We start from the raw sequence: 15,024 nt of genomic DNA, 5'->3' as shown, positions 1-15,024 counted from the left end.
TCCCTCCAACAGACAAATACTGGGTACCAACGAAGTGCCAGGCACTACCCTAGGCCAAAAATAAAAGAGAGCGAGTCGGGCAAAGACCACTGTGGCTGCACTACCGGCGGCCCCGCTCACTGTCTGGCTGCCACCCTGAAACGCCCATTCTGTCCTCTCTGAGGTCCTCTCTGAGGTCCTCTCTGAGCCACATGCCCTCGCGGCGCCACCGGGTTGGTCCGCCTTCCCACCTGAGGGCGCCCGAGCCCACCCATCTCCCGCCCAAGACGGCTACGTCACCTCTTTCGTCCCGGAGCAAGGGCGGGAAAGACAACAGGGCCACCGGGAGGCGGGCCCTCCTGCTGCTGGACACCCCGGACTGGCTGGCACAGCACGGGCTGCACAGCAAGGACCCCGAAGAGGGCTGCCCGGTCGAATGCCTAAAGGACCCCGCTTGGCCCGAAAGGCTAGCTATCGCAGTGCCTGGTGGCCGGGCCCCGCGGCGGGAGGACCAGGTGACTCGTATCCGAACTCCACCCGGGGCTCCCAAATAGCCCAGACTCTGGAGCGGATTTAGGCCTCGGTACAAAGGGCCGAAACCGCGGGGCTGCAGTCCTGGAGAAATGGGAGAGCAGGGTGGGGAAGAGGGCGGTTTCTACAACTGAGGCTGTGAGCTTGGGGGACTGGAGGGCGGGGCTTCAGGTTTTGGAGGCAGAAAGCCGAGGTGATGATGAGCTTGGGAGGACGGAGAGCGTGGCTAGCACCCTCCAGAAGCGGAGAAATAGGAACCTCCGTTGTGGAGGCAAATGCCCAGGGAATTTCTAAAACTTATAAGTCTCTAAAGGAGCGACTTTTATGTTGAGCAAGTTTCCCGACCTGTTCCTCTTTGTTGTAAACCAGTATTCAAGACAAGCATGACTTGACTGGCATTAGAAAAGGAACCATGCCCTCCCCTGGATAGCCTCTAGCATTCTGGCCTTGGAATAGCTGAATCACTCATTCACTGATTGATTCAACAAATACAGTTGAGAGCCATGTGTGTGCTAGGCGCTCTGCAGTACAGAGGATACAGTGGTATGCAGAACAGGTCTGTGCTTTCATGGAGCTGATCTTCTAGTGGGGAAGAGATAAGTGAAGAAGACATGTAAGGAGCCATGAGAGTGGGGAAGCGAACTAAGATCTAGTGGGTGAGTATGAGGTCATCAGCGGGAACACATTCTGGACTGTGAAAACTCTGGCTGTCGGGCCAGAAAGTCTTGGAGCTGCAAGGCCCATGAGGCTGGAGCTGCAAGGCCCATGAGGCTGGAGCAAAAGGTGTATGGAGTTCTAGATGAGGGATCAGATCATACAAAGCCTAGTAGGACATAAGGCTTTCAGGTTTTATTGTAAAAGCAGGGTACACTATGAAGGGTTAAGGAGGGAAATGAAATGATCAGGTTTGCATTTTATTTCAATGGCTATTGTGTGGAGAACAGATTGTAGAGGGTAGCAAGAGTAGAAACTGGAAGATCATTAAAGAGGCTGTTGCACAAGTCCAGGGAGGGTTGATGATGTTTTGGACTGGGGTGATGGCAGCTGAGAAGGAGAGAATTGTATGGATTGGAAGGATACTGGCGAGGCAAAACCGCCAGAACTTAGTGATATCGTGGATATGGAGGATGAGGAAGGTGAGGTGACAAGGATATCTCTCCCTAAAAATATGACAAGATTCTGCTCACTTTTGGATTACTCACCACCTGGGATGTTAGGGAAACTGGGTTGGCTGATCTTGTACTGGTTAGGCTGCAGTTAGCTTTGTGGATCGACTGGAGCATCAGCCTGAATGCTATAGAAAGGGCATGAGTGGGAAAGACCTTGGCAGTGTTTCTCTGTTTGGGCCAGACCCTAGCACTGCCTTTAATGTGCCACTTTCGGGCTAAGAGAAATAACATGGTTGTCCAGACACTGTCTGTGTGTGTGTTTGTGGAAGCCTTCTCTATTTACTGGCAAATTTAGAGGTTCCACCCAGATAATCTTTGAGACCTAGCGTTAGACCTGCAGAGATGATCAGTTTCTTACATGTAAATAGAATTTCAAAGTTGGAAGAGATCTCAAGTTTTCTTGGTCCAGTTTAAAATACTTTTGTTTTTTATAGCATTTCCATAATTATTTATAGAGCTCATACACCATGATTAGCCTGTAGATATACAAAGATAAATAGAATAAGACTATATAGGTTCATTTACAATAGAATTGATTGTTTTTGTGCCAGGCAGTTTCAGCTACTTCAGATACAAATAGAGTACAAGTTGTCTTTGACCTTCAAGTTGCATGTCTGCAAGCCTTGCCATGGTGAAGGACAGGGAAGCCTGCCGTGCTGCAGTCCATGGGGTCACAAAGAGTCAGACACAACAACTGAACAACAAGCCTTGCCATTGAGGACAGCAAATGTATTAAAGGGTTTGATTGGCCAGGGTAGATCCTGACTTATCTGTAACATTAGATAAGAAATCATATGTATCCAGCAGATTTTAGGCAGGGGGTTGGAGGGTGGGTGAGAGGGGGATGGTATCCTGGCAACATCCCAATTCTTGTCCATCCAGTCTTGCAATTCTAGAATTCATGGGAAAGCCCTGTGTGACCATACCCTTGTGGCTAGACTCTATAGGAATGTAAATTGTAAATCCTCTGTAAAACACAAAAGATAGGAAGGGAAGGGAGTACTGGCAGAGACAGGTCATGTTTCAACTTGAACTTCTGAATGGGTCATTCCTTTGCAGGGTTACAGTTGCATTAACAAGATTATGTCCCCCAGTGGGCAACTTGAAGGCCCCTGTACTAGTCCTTTCCCTCAATCCCATGATCCCAATGGGCAGTTAAATACTAAGCAACTGTCATCTGCTTGATGAATGTCAGAAGTGAGAGCCCTAGTTGACTTGCAAGACTGCATGGCTCCAGAGTAAGAAGGGTGGGGAGTGTAACACTGATGAGTCTCTAATCTGGCTCTCTGGTGCAGGAGGGAGATGACCTCGATCTTGCGGAGCCCGCAGGCTCTCCAGCTCACTCTGGCCCTCATCAAGCCTGATGCAGTTGCTCACCCCCTGATTCTGGAGGTAAGAACACATCCTAAGCCTCTACTGTATGCCCTGGGCATTGCTTCTGTTTCAGCTGCCACAGGGCCATTTGTGAAGACTGACAACACAGTCCAGTGCTAGATGGTGTGGAGGCAAAGCTAGACGTCGTGGATGCTGACCCCAAGGAAACTAAAAATCTGTTGGAGAACTGAGGCAGATATAAAATATAACCACTGGTAGTCCAGTGCTGAAGAATCCGCCTTGATGCAGGGAACATAGGTTTGATCTGTGATCAGAGAACTAAGATCCCACTGAGACTGGGGAACTAAGATGGGGCAACTAAGCCCACGTGCCACAACTACTGAAGGCCACGGGCCACAGCAGATGATTCTGCATGAAGCAATGAAGATCCTGCGGGCTGCAACTTAGATCCCAGGCTGTGTGCTGTGCTTAGTCACTCAGCCCTGTCCGACTGTCTGCAGCGCCATGGACTATAGCCCCCAGGCTCCTCTGTCCATGGGAATTCTCCAGACAAGAATACTGGAATGGGTTTCTATGTCCTCATCCAGGGGATCTTCCCAACCCAGGAATGGAATCCTGGTCTCCCACCTTGCAGGCAGATTCTTTAAACACATACAGCCAAAGAAACAAATAAATAAAATATTTTAAAAAAAATTAAGGAAAGGCTCTAATACAGTAAGAAGAATCAAACCTCAAGACAGTGTGTGTATGCTAGTTGTCTATTGCGTATGTGCTCAGTCGTGTCTGGCTCTTTGCAACTCCATGGATTATAGCGTGCCAGGATCCTCTGTCCATGGAATTTTCCAGGCAATAAGACTGCAGTGGGTTGCCGTTTCATCCTCCAGGGGATGTTCCTGACCCAGAATTCAAACCCTTGTCTGCTGTGTCTCCTGCATTGCAGGCAAATTCTGTACCACTGTGTCACCTGGGAAGGCCCAGTTCTCTATTGCTGCATAACGAATTACCACACACTTAGCAGCTTAAAACAGCATTCATTACCTCACAGTTCTAGAATGTAGAGGTCGTAGGTTTGGCTGAGGGCTAGGTTCTCGCCTTAGGGTTTCACAAAGCTGAAGTCCAGGTATCAATTGACTGGGCCCTTATCTCCAGGGTGTGGGGAAGAATCCATTTTGAAGCTCATTCAGAATGGCTGAATTTGATTTCTGGGACTATAGGACTGAGGTCCCCATGTCCTAGCTGGCCTTCAGGTGGGGACTATCATTTTTAGTGACCACTCACATTCCTCATACATGACTTACTCCCATCTTCAAGATAGCAACAGGGAGTCTCTTTTCTTCAAGTTTTAGGCTGTAAAGTTTCCCCAGGAGTCTTTTGGTTAGCCTGGGTCTCCTGTTCAGTCAGATGCTCCCTGTCACTGACTTTTATCTTTGGAATGGCATTCATCCAGGCTGTTCATCAGCAGATTCTGAGCAACAAGTTCCTTATTGTGCGAATGAGAGAACTTCTATGGAGAAAGGAAGACTGCCAGAAGTTTTACCGAGAGCATGAAGGTAGGAGCCAAGCGTCCTCTGAGCAGGAGGCTTCTCTATCCCTGGAAAGATTTTACCGACACCCAAGTCAGGTTCGCACTGACGTCAGTTCGGTCACTCTGTGTGTCTGACTCTTTGTGACCCTATGGACTGCAGCATGCCAGTCTTCCCTGTCCATCACCAACTCCTGGAGCTTGCTCAAAGTCATGTCCATTGAGTGGGTGATGCCATCCAACCATCTCATCCTCTGTCCCCCCTCCTCCTCCTGCCTTCAGTCCTGGCATCAGGGTCTTTTCCAATGAGTCAGTTCTTCACATCAGGTGGCCAAAGTATTGGAGTTTCAGCATCAGTCCTTCCAATGAATATTCAGGACTGACTTCCTGTAGGATTAAGTGGTCTGATCTCCTTGCAGTGCAAGGGACTCTCAGGAGTCTTCTCCCAACACCACAGTTCAAAAGCATCAATTCTTCGGCATTCAGCTTTCTTTATAGTCCAACTCTCACATCCATACATGACTACTGTACTTACCAACTGTAAAATTCAGCCAGTCTTCTAAAGAGTGGATTGATAACACGAACTTTTCATGATTACCAATATTTTTAAAATATTTTCTAGGAGGGTCCTACCTCATGGTACCAACAAGAAATTTATATCCTGATAATATCACTAGTTAACAAAAAACTCTGTCAAATACTCTCCAAAGGCTCATGATTTCATTTCATTTCCCAGCAACCCCATGAGGTAGCTATTATGTCCCCAGCACACAGATTAGGAAACTAAGTTAGGGAAGTTATTGATTTACCCGAAACTACACAGGTGGTAAGTTGGAGAGCCTGGGTTCAGACCCAGGTAAGTCAGACTCCCTGTTCCTTTCTCGAAAGCAGTGATTCTTCCCTCCTCTACGGAGGCAGGAGTATAAAAAATTCTCTTGGCACTGGTGTCTTAATGGAGGTCCTCTCTCCTTGCAGGACGTTTTTTCTATCAGCGGCTGGTGGAGTTCATGGCCAGGTATTTCTCATTTTGGTTCCAACATCTTCATCCACTGAGACTTATTTCCCCTGCCCCCCTAAGTAGATTTATTAATTTTATTTGCCACTCTTTAAAGTTGTAAGCAGTGTTGAGGGTCTGAAGAAACATGGGTTCGGGCCGAGACTGACCCCATGGCCACCTGTTCTGAGGTGCTTACTGATCTAGGGGCTGTAGAAGAGTCTTGTTGAATGCTTCCTAACAACTCTGCTGTCTCAGTGGCCTTCTGTCACCTCTTTGACGCAGTACTCAGCTAGAAAGGCAAGGGGACTCTCAGGATGTCCAGTGTGCCCTCCTGAACCCAGAGCCAGATTCCTGACATGTGCTCCCCTGGTTCACAGTGGGCCGATCCGAGCCTACATCCTCGCCCACAAGGACGCCATCCAGCTCTGGAGGACCGTGATGGGACCCACCAGAGTGTTTCGGGCACGCCACGTGGCCCCAGATTCAATTCGTGGGAGTTTTGGCCTCACCGACACCCGTAACACAACCCACGGCTCAGGTGAGGCTGCCTCCTGTGTCCACAGTATTCAAAGGGAATTTGGTTCAAGGATGCTGGGCAGGCTGGATGGTGGGGTTGAAAGGCAGGTCCCCCAGGGAGCTTTCCTCCCAGTTGGGCTTCTGGCCCTTTGTGGTGACCTCGGCAGATGTGGCCCAGGACGTAGGGGTGGGAGAAGTACAGGCTCTGAAGCTGATTATGACTGCTTCTTGCGTCTACCCTGCACTCCCTATGAGAACCCCTTCTCTTCCTCTCCTCCCCTTACAGACTCAGTGGTTTCAGCCAGTAGAGAGATTGCAGCCTTCTTCCCCGATTTCAGTGAACAGCGCTGGTACGAGGAGGAGGAGCCCCAGTTGCGCTGTGGCCCTGTGCACTACAGTCCCGAGGGTGGCATCCACTTTGCTGCTCCAGCAGGAGGCCCGGGGCCAGCCTGACACAGGCCTGTGAGTGTGTGAAGACTGCAGCATCGCCCAACCTTCTCCACAGACCTCTGGTCCCAGAGCAGTCTTCTAGGACCAGGGAGGCGAGGGCTGCTTGCGCCATCTCTGCTGGGCACCACCACCTGCATGAGGGTTAAGCTCCTCACTGCCACCTCTTCTAGAATCTACTATCTACCTCATCTCTGGAATGTTCATGGCTGGTTCAGAGGAATGATGGCTCAGCTTTTTTCTGAGAACTGTTCATCATTTTCAAGGAGAAGCTCGCCCAGCTGACTTGCCTGAAAAATGCAGTGACTCTCTATTAGTCACGTTTGGTCTGTTTTCCTTAATAAAAGTCAGTATGCTACTGAGTAAAGGCTGGGAGCACTACTCGGTGCTCGCTCTCTAACTGGAGCGTTTGGACCCGTCCTAAGTCAAGTTTCTGGTCTATGCTAAGTGAAGACAGAGTCAAAATCTCCCAGGAGGTTCACGTGGCATACAGCTTATGTAGAGCACAAAGGCCCCTGGCATAGGCCTGCATCCTGGACGAAGGGGCACCTTTGGTTTGAGCAAAAATATGTCTGCCAGTAGTGGCATATTGTTATGACTTTTTTTTTTTCTGATTTGCACAGAGCCACTAAAGGCAGCCAGGTCTCTGCTGTAGCTGAGGATGACAGTTACCTACTATGCAAAACCACCTCAAGATTTCATGGCTTAAAATAATGATGACTGAACTTGTCTATATGTCTGTGGATCAGCTGGGTGATTCTGCTGGGCTCACTTGGATGCACATGGCTGCGTTCAGCAGTTGGGTCCAGCGTGGTCTTTCCTCCTGAGCTGCTGCTTTGCATGGTTATTTCAGGGTTCCAAGAAAACAGGCCTCCATTCACGAGCTTATTGAGCTTCCGCTTGGGTCATGTTTGCTGGTACCCCACTGTGAAAGGCAAGTCACATGGCCAAGCCCAGAGTCCATGTGGGAAGCAACTGCGCAGGGCACAGATGCAGGGAGGTGTGAATCACGAGGGAGCGTTACCATGACAATCTACAATCTGAAAGTGAACAGGCTTGAATTTATATAGAGAACTTATGGAAACAAATATTTGCACAAGCCAGGAAAAGACAGAAATAGCCAGAGAAGGACGGCTGAAGCCTTGCCCACATACTTGCCCTCATCAAGCTCCTCTCCTGAGTGTGTCCTCTGGTGTGTGTTGAGGATTGTCTTGGGAGTAGGCCCCACCCACACTCCCTGTGAACAAAAGGCTTCTCACCTGAAGGTGTCCTCAGGTGTGATTTCTCCCTAAAGTCTTGGCCACAGTTCCTGCACACATAAGGTTTATGCCCTCTGTGAATCCTCTGGTGCTTAACGAGGGCTGACTTTTCACTAATACCTCACCCACACAGCACGGACACAAAGGGCTTCTCCCTTGTGTGTGTCCTCTGATGCAGTGTGACTTGAGGCTAAAAGCACACATAAACCTTCTCCCCGGAGTGTGTACTCTGGTGGTTTTAAGGGGTGACATCTAAAAAGCCTGGCCCATGCTCCCTACGTATTTAAGGCTTTTCCCTGTGTGTCCTCTGATGTCTGATGAATGTGACTTCTGACTAAAGCTTCACCAACACTTTGCACACAGATGTTCCCTCCCCATGACAGCCTGCATCTGAAGAAGTTTGACTTCTGGCTAAAATCCAGTCCACACTCTCCACACCGGACTGCTCCAGATCCTGAGATTCTACCCTCTCCGGAACATTGTTTCCCCAGAGCTTACCTTCTGGGCTGGACTGCGCTGCACCTTCAACACAGTTGCCTCCCTGAGAGTTTACTGGTGGTCCCTGGGGTGGGCTAGAGAAAAGCACTGAAGATCTGCTGTCATGGGTCAGTTCCGTTCAGTTCAGTTGCTCAGTCGTGTCTGACTCTGCGACCCCATGAACCACAATACACCAGGCCTCCCTGTCCATCACGAACTCCCTGAGTCCACGCAAACCCATGTCCATTGTGTCGGTGATGCCATCCAACCATCTCATCCTCTGTCGTCCCCTTCTCCTGCCCTCAATCTTTCCCAGCATCTGGGTCTTTTCAAATGAGTCAGCTCTCCATATCAGGTAGCCAAAGTATTGGAGTTTCAGCTTCAACATCAGTCCCTCCAATGAACACCCAGGACTGATCTCCTTTAGGATGGACTGGCTGGATCTCCTTGCAGTCCAAGGGACTCTCAAGAGTCTTCTCCAACACCACAGTTCAAAAGCATCAATTCTTCAGTGCTCAGCTTTCTTCACAGTCCAACTCTCCCATCCATACATGACTACTGGAAAAACCATAGCCTTGACTAGACAGACCTTTGTTGGCAAAGTAATGTCTCTGCTTTTTAATATGCTGTCTAGGTTGGTCATAACTTTCCTCCCAAGGAGTAAGTGTCTTTTAATTTCATGGCAGCAGTCACCATCCGCAGTGATTTTGGCGCCCAGAAAAATAAAGTCAGCCACTGTTTCCACTGTTTCCCCATCTATTTGCCATGAAGAAATGGGACTGGATGCCATGATCTTAGTTTTCTGAATGCTGAGCTTTAAGCCAACGTTTTCATTGTCTTCTTTCACTTTCATCAAGAGGCTCTTTAGTTCTTCTTCGCTTTCTGCCATAGGGGTGGTGTCATCTGCATATCTGAGTTTATTGATATTTCTGGCAATATTGATTCCAGCTTGTGCTTCCTCCAGTCCAGCGTTTCTTATGATGTACTCTGCATATAAGTTAAATAAGCAGGGTGACAATATATAGCCTTGACGTACTCCTTTTCCTATTTGGAACCATTGGTCCAAATTGGTACATTGGTACTTTGAAAAAAAGAAAAAAAAAGCAAAGGGTAGAGCCCCTCCCTCTTTGATGTTCTGCTTTGCCCACCACCACCCCTCCCCACAGTCGTTTTCATCAGAATGTTGTTGCTGCTACTGCTGCTGCTCAACTGGGCAAGCATCTCCTGGTTGGTGTTGATTTCCTGCACATGAAACTGGAAATAGGATGACTGCAGAGATCACGCTGGCTGAGAATCTGCTCCCTGCCAGAGGACAGAGAGGCCAGGGATGGATTTCTGGCTTTAAATCTGAAGAAAGAGTTCAAAGTAGTCACAGGAAGGGTTAGCTAGGCTTTCCCTCCTTGTCATAATGTCTTATAGTCCATTCATCATTCACAACCATTAATGTCTGTCTCTGCAAGGCAAGTTTCACCAGACCTATATTTCCATTCAACCCCTTTTGACTTTTTATTTGGAAATAATTTCAAATGTACAGAAAAGTTGCAAGAATAAGGACAGTACACAGAACAGCCCTGTACCCTTTACCCAAACTACCTATTGCTAAAATTTCTGTTATATATGTGTATGTACACATATATGTACATACATTTTTTAAATCAATACATACATCAATACTCTTTACCTATAAATAATTCATTGTGTGCCTGACAAAAGTAAAGATATTCTTTTTCATAACCACAATACAGTTATCAACTCCAGTAAATTTAACATTTATATAATACTTTAACAACTATCAGGGCTTCCATGATAATAAAGAATCTGCCTGCAATGCAGGAGACCCCGGTTCAATTCCTGGGTCAGGAAGATCCCCTGGAGAAGGCATAGGCTACCCACTCCAGGCTACCCATTCTGGCCTAGAGAATTCCATGGACTAGTCCATGGGGTTGCAAAAAGTTGGACATGACTGAGCAACTTTCACTTTAACGTAATGACTATCATATGTATTCCAGTTGTCAGCTGATCCAATAATATCCTTTATAGCATTTTCCCTACAGTACAGAATGGTCTACAATCATATTAAAATTAGTTATGTTTCCTTAGTTTCCGTTAGTGTCTCTTTCATAAGGCTGGCATTTCAGAAGAACAGAGTTCTTTTTTCAGAGAATCTTTCTCATGTTTAGAATATGTATAGAACATTCCTGACATTTTCCGATGACTAGGTTCAGATTATGTACCACAGTCAAATTTTTTTTTTTTTTTAAGATTTACTTATTTTATTTTTAAGCTGTGGTGGGTCTTTGTTGCTGCTTTTGTTGCTGCACACAGGCTTTCTCTAGTGGTCATAAACAGGGGCTACTCTTCATTGCAGGGTGGTGGGCTTCTCATTGTGGCGGCTTCTGTGTTGCAGAGCATGGCCTCTCGGCATGCAGGCTTCAGTAGTTGCAGTGCATGGGCTCAGCAGTTGCAGCTTGTGGGCTCTAGAACACAGGCTCAGTAGTTGTGACACACAGGATTACCTGCTCTGCGACATGTGGGATCTTTTGGACCCGGGATTGAACCAGTGTCCTTTGCATCACAAGGCGGGTTCTTAATCACTGGAGCACCCTTTTGTCAATTTTTACTTATTATATCTTTTATTTGAATCAAGCAAAAAAAAAAAAAAAAAAACAAAACCCACAGTTGAACCTATTATTCTATATATTATCCCAATAAGCAATCTTCCAAGTATACATCAGAGGCATCATCAGCTTTGTAAGTATCTGCACTTAAACTGGCACAACTGAGCGACTTCACTTTCACTTTTCACTTTCATGCATTGGAGAAGGAAAGTATTCTCCAGTATTCTTGCCTGGAGAATCCCAGGGACAGAGGAGCCTAGTGGGCTGCCATCTACGGGGTCGCACAGAGTTGGACACGACTGAAGCAACTTAGCAGCAGCAGCAGCAGCAGCACTACTTATACTAAAATTACCTTCTAGGCCATAACCAGTTACACTAACACATGAGTTACAATGATTTGTTTCCAACAAGAGAGAACAATCTTCATGATGAATATGGGAATGTTCTTTGTGACTTTTTCTCTGAAGAGAAAGAGTGGATATACACAGGAGTCACTAAGTCTGATGTCTCTAATACAGAAGACAGTAGAGAATAGTGGCTAACCAGAGCATATGTGAAACCTCATTTGAATTTCCCCATTCATTATCTGTCCAACTTCACTGACTCTCACAGGACAGAAAGAAGCATGACTAAGACATGTTGCTCTAGAGGGTCTACTGAGCCCAATCAAGTCAGGACCCGCCCTGATCCCAAGGAAGTACTCTCTGCAGCCATGAGAGTTCTGTTCTGGGATCAGGAATAGAATGGATTGGGAGCAGGTGACTAAAGCTAATTCCAGTCTCTTCCTTCTTTATCACACATTTCTAATAAAACTGTTCACTTTATTCAAGAATGTATACGTATGCAGGACTTCCCTGGTGGTCCAGTGGTAAAGAATCCACTTGACGATGCAGGGACACGGGTCTGATCCTCGGTGGGAAGATTCCCCATGTTGTGAGGCAACTAAGCCCATGTGCCACAACCACTGAGCCCGTGCTCTAGAGCCTGGGAGCTCCAACTACTGAAGCCCTGACCCTAACCCGTGTGCCTGTGCTCCACAGTAAGAGAAACCACCGCGAAGAGAAGTCCGTGCACCGCAACTAGAGAGGAGCCCCCGCTCACTGCCACTGGAGAAAGCCCACGCAGCAATGAAGACCTAGTGCAACCAAACATAAATGAATATATATATATCCGTAATGTTCAGAGTAAAAGCCAAGCCTTGAGTGGGCCTCTAGGTTTCACATTCTTTCATAACCTACTGGCTTTCTGACTCCATCTGTACTCTGCCCTTCGTTCACTCCAGTCTGAGCTGCATTGACCTCTGTCCTGCTGCTGTGCAGACTGGGTCCTATGTCTGGAACACCCTTCTCCCAGATATACTACTGGTGTATCCCAAGGACACAGAACTGGACTTAACATTTAATAGTTAATAAACACTTTTGAGTGAACGAGTGATAGGAGCAGAGTTAATTAAGAACGAACATGAAAAGTTAGACAGAAGACAGACACATGTTCTGTTCTCAACACTGTTAGAATCAAAGGCTCCTTGTCATAGTCTATGTTTTGTAACATCTCATTTACTGTCTTGAAATGAGATTCATATTGAATAAAATGTCCCCATACACAGCATTTAAAAAATAGTGCCCTAACCAAAATATAAACGAGAAATAAAGGAAAGTAATTGACAACAAAATACTATGCTTTTCAATATGAATTTCTTGGAAGGACTACACCAGGAGACAGTGAACCAATCAGATGCTTATAGCTATAGGCAGGTCACAGTTACAAACGGAGACAGACATGGACGTGCCTTACTGATGACGTGTGCGTTCTACAGATGACAGACACAGGTGTGCTATATGGCTGGTAACTCAAACACTACAACCAGCAATGCCACTGGTGATATAATGTTTTTCTTTTTTTTTTTTTTCCCAGCTATGCCAAGCAGTGTGTGGGGTCTTAGTTCCCAATCAGGGACTGAGTAAGGGCCATGGCAGTAAAAGCACCCAGCCCTAAGCACCAGACCACCAGGGAATTGCCATGCTTTTCATATTGATGAATACTTCTTGATAAAGTTCAAAACTATTCTCCCCTTGATTTACAATCTACTATGTGAAAACTACAATATTATCTAAAGTAGATTTATATTCTAGATTCAAAGCATTATAAATAGATCCGTGGCCTGGAGAGGAAAAAAAAAAACAGAAGAGGGCTGATGAATTGATACAAGCTTAAGAAACATTTTTTTAAAAAGCAGTATGTGGATCTTGTCTAGATCCTGCTTCAAATTTGCAAAACACTTTGAGATGATCAGGTAAATTTGAACACAGACCAACTATTAGAAAAGACTAACGCACTACTGATAATGTGGTTATATGTGTTTTTAAAAAGCCCTTATTTGTTAGCTACATTGTGATATATTTAGGAGTGATACGTCACATTATTTGGGATTTGTTTTAAATAATCCAGCAGTAAAAGAAAAAAAGATATACAGAGAAGGAAGGATAAATCAAATGTAGCAAAACAGTATAAAGCCTGAAATGGACTGAGTATGATCCAAAGTTTCCATGTAAAAGATTAATTTATTAACACCTTGAGGTAATATACTTCTCAGAATCAATGAAATGCATGACCATATCGACAGAGAAGAAGACCACCAGGTGAAACAAATTAAAAACAAGACCAAATGACACTGGCTAGCTGAATGCAAAATTAAACGGGTGAGTCATCACTGAGACACACGGAGAAACTAGGTGAGGGATGTAAATGGAGTGAAGTGGAGCCATTAAAACTGATGAAAGCAGTTCAAAAGAGATATAAGCCGAAAAGAATAGAACAAATCAGAACTATTAATTCATAGCTATGCCAAATAGAGAAAAACCTTAAAAAAGCTTCTGAAAGAAACTGACGTGCAGCTCGCAAAATAGCAGTCTTAAGAACTCAGGAATATCCAGAATAATTTTCTATCTACCGATGGAGACAAATAGTCAGTTTCAAGTTTTCAATAAATGAACAAATGTAAGATTTATGATATCACTTTGTTGTTTAGTCGCTAAGTCCAACTCTTTGTGACCCTGTAGACTGTAGAGCTTATAAACCACAAAACTGGTGACTTCCTTGGTGGTCCAGTGGTTTAGAATCTGCCTTGCAATGCAGGGGACTCAGGCTCAATCCCTGGTCAGGGAACTAAGATCTCACCTGCCGTGGACCAACTAAGCGTCTGCCGCAACGAAAACCCAGTGCAGTCAAAGTAAAATAATGATAATAAAAAGAGTCAGTTAAAAAAAATACACAAAACTGATAGGTTTAATTATACTTTAAGATTTTTAACTCGCAGGGCTCAGAGGGGCCTCTTTTAATACTTTCCTCTCCTCCTTGCTCTCTGTACTCCGATCACACTGGTCTCCCTACTTCCCTATCTCGGGGTCTCAGCGCTAGTTGTTTCCCTGCCTGGAAGAGTCTCCCACCACACCCACACATCTACCTTCCTTACCTCTCGCAATCTTCTGCTCACACATAGTTCCTCACAGAAGCCAACCCTGATCGCCCAACTCTGCCTCTACACCCTGGCACTCTGGATCCCCCTTGTTCTGCTCTACTTATATATTTGTACATATGATACTTAGTATATTTTCCCCCCGCCCTCATGATCCAGGTCAGTCATAGGTGGGTCATATCTACAATTCTTAATGCAGAGGAAGAAGGATGAATGGCTGGCTGGATGGATGGGTGGAACGAAGGACAACCTAACTGTAGTATGTGGCATATATGGCATTTCAAGTCAATGAGAAAACAATGCCTCTTCAATAATTGGTGAGCACAAACTACAAACTACATGGCAGTTCAGCATATATTAAAATTGCAAACGTGACTTCTAAAACCATTAAAATCTTCTTAACCTTGGTAGAAAACAAAACCTGAGTACCAGCAGGCATTTGGTTGTAACAGATGCATCCTCCTGCCATCTCATGTTCTCAGGTCACCATCAGGTCCTGAGTTTTCTCTCTGCAGCACAACCCAACCCAGGAAGGTGCCTGGTGGCTAGGGAAGAGGGGCTGAAAAAGCCATTCTGCGGGAACCTCCAACAGAAATATTAAATGTGGTAGACCAGACCCCCTCAGACAAGACAGGGTAAGAATGCCCTCCAAACACATCAGCTCCTCTAGGAAGCGTCCCCAAGAGCCCAGGAACGATC

At 46.0% G+C, this 15,024-nt stretch overlaps 1 protein-coding gene across 9 annotated transcripts in view; it reads left to right on the top strand.

Annotated features, from left to right (window-relative positions):
* The first annotated feature begins 296 nt into the window (after positions 1 to 296).
* The window catches only part of NME6 (NME/NM23 nucleoside diphosphate kinase 6), a 32,497-nt gene continuing 17,769 nt past the window's right edge, over positions 297 to 15,024 (top strand). The window contains exons 1-7 of one of the 9 annotated variants that reach the window (XM_043441845.1): positions 297 to 562; positions 2,975 to 3,071; positions 4,462 to 4,564; positions 5,512 to 5,551; positions 5,911 to 6,071; positions 6,388 to 6,511; positions 8,119 to 8,486. In XM_043441845.1, coding sequence (XP_043297780.1) covers positions 2,982 to 3,071; positions 4,462 to 4,564; positions 5,512 to 5,551; positions 5,911 to 6,071; positions 6,388 to 6,511; positions 8,119 to 8,149 — 549 coding nt within the window. In that variant the 5' untranslated portion in view covers positions 297 to 562; positions 2,975 to 2,981 and the 3' untranslated portion in view covers positions 8,150 to 8,486. Of the gene's footprint in view, positions 616 to 671; positions 1,167 to 2,974; positions 3,072 to 4,461; positions 4,565 to 5,511; positions 5,552 to 5,910; positions 6,072 to 6,335; positions 7,112 to 8,118; positions 8,487 to 11,890; positions 11,921 to 15,024 lie in introns of those variants that run through there. The other 8 variants (XM_043441842.1, XM_043441840.1, XM_043441844.1 and 5 more) reach the window with 8 other exon arrangements.

This window comes from Cervus canadensis, chromosome 22 (genome assembly GCF_019320065.1).
Source record: "Cervus canadensis isolate Bull #8, Minnesota chromosome 22, ASM1932006v1, whole genome shotgun sequence".
NCBI classification, from domain to species: Eukaryota; Metazoa; Chordata; class Mammalia; order Artiodactyla; family Cervidae; genus Cervus; species Cervus canadensis.
Note: the sequence above shows the minus strand (reverse complement) of the source record. Positions and strands in the feature narration are given on the sequence as shown.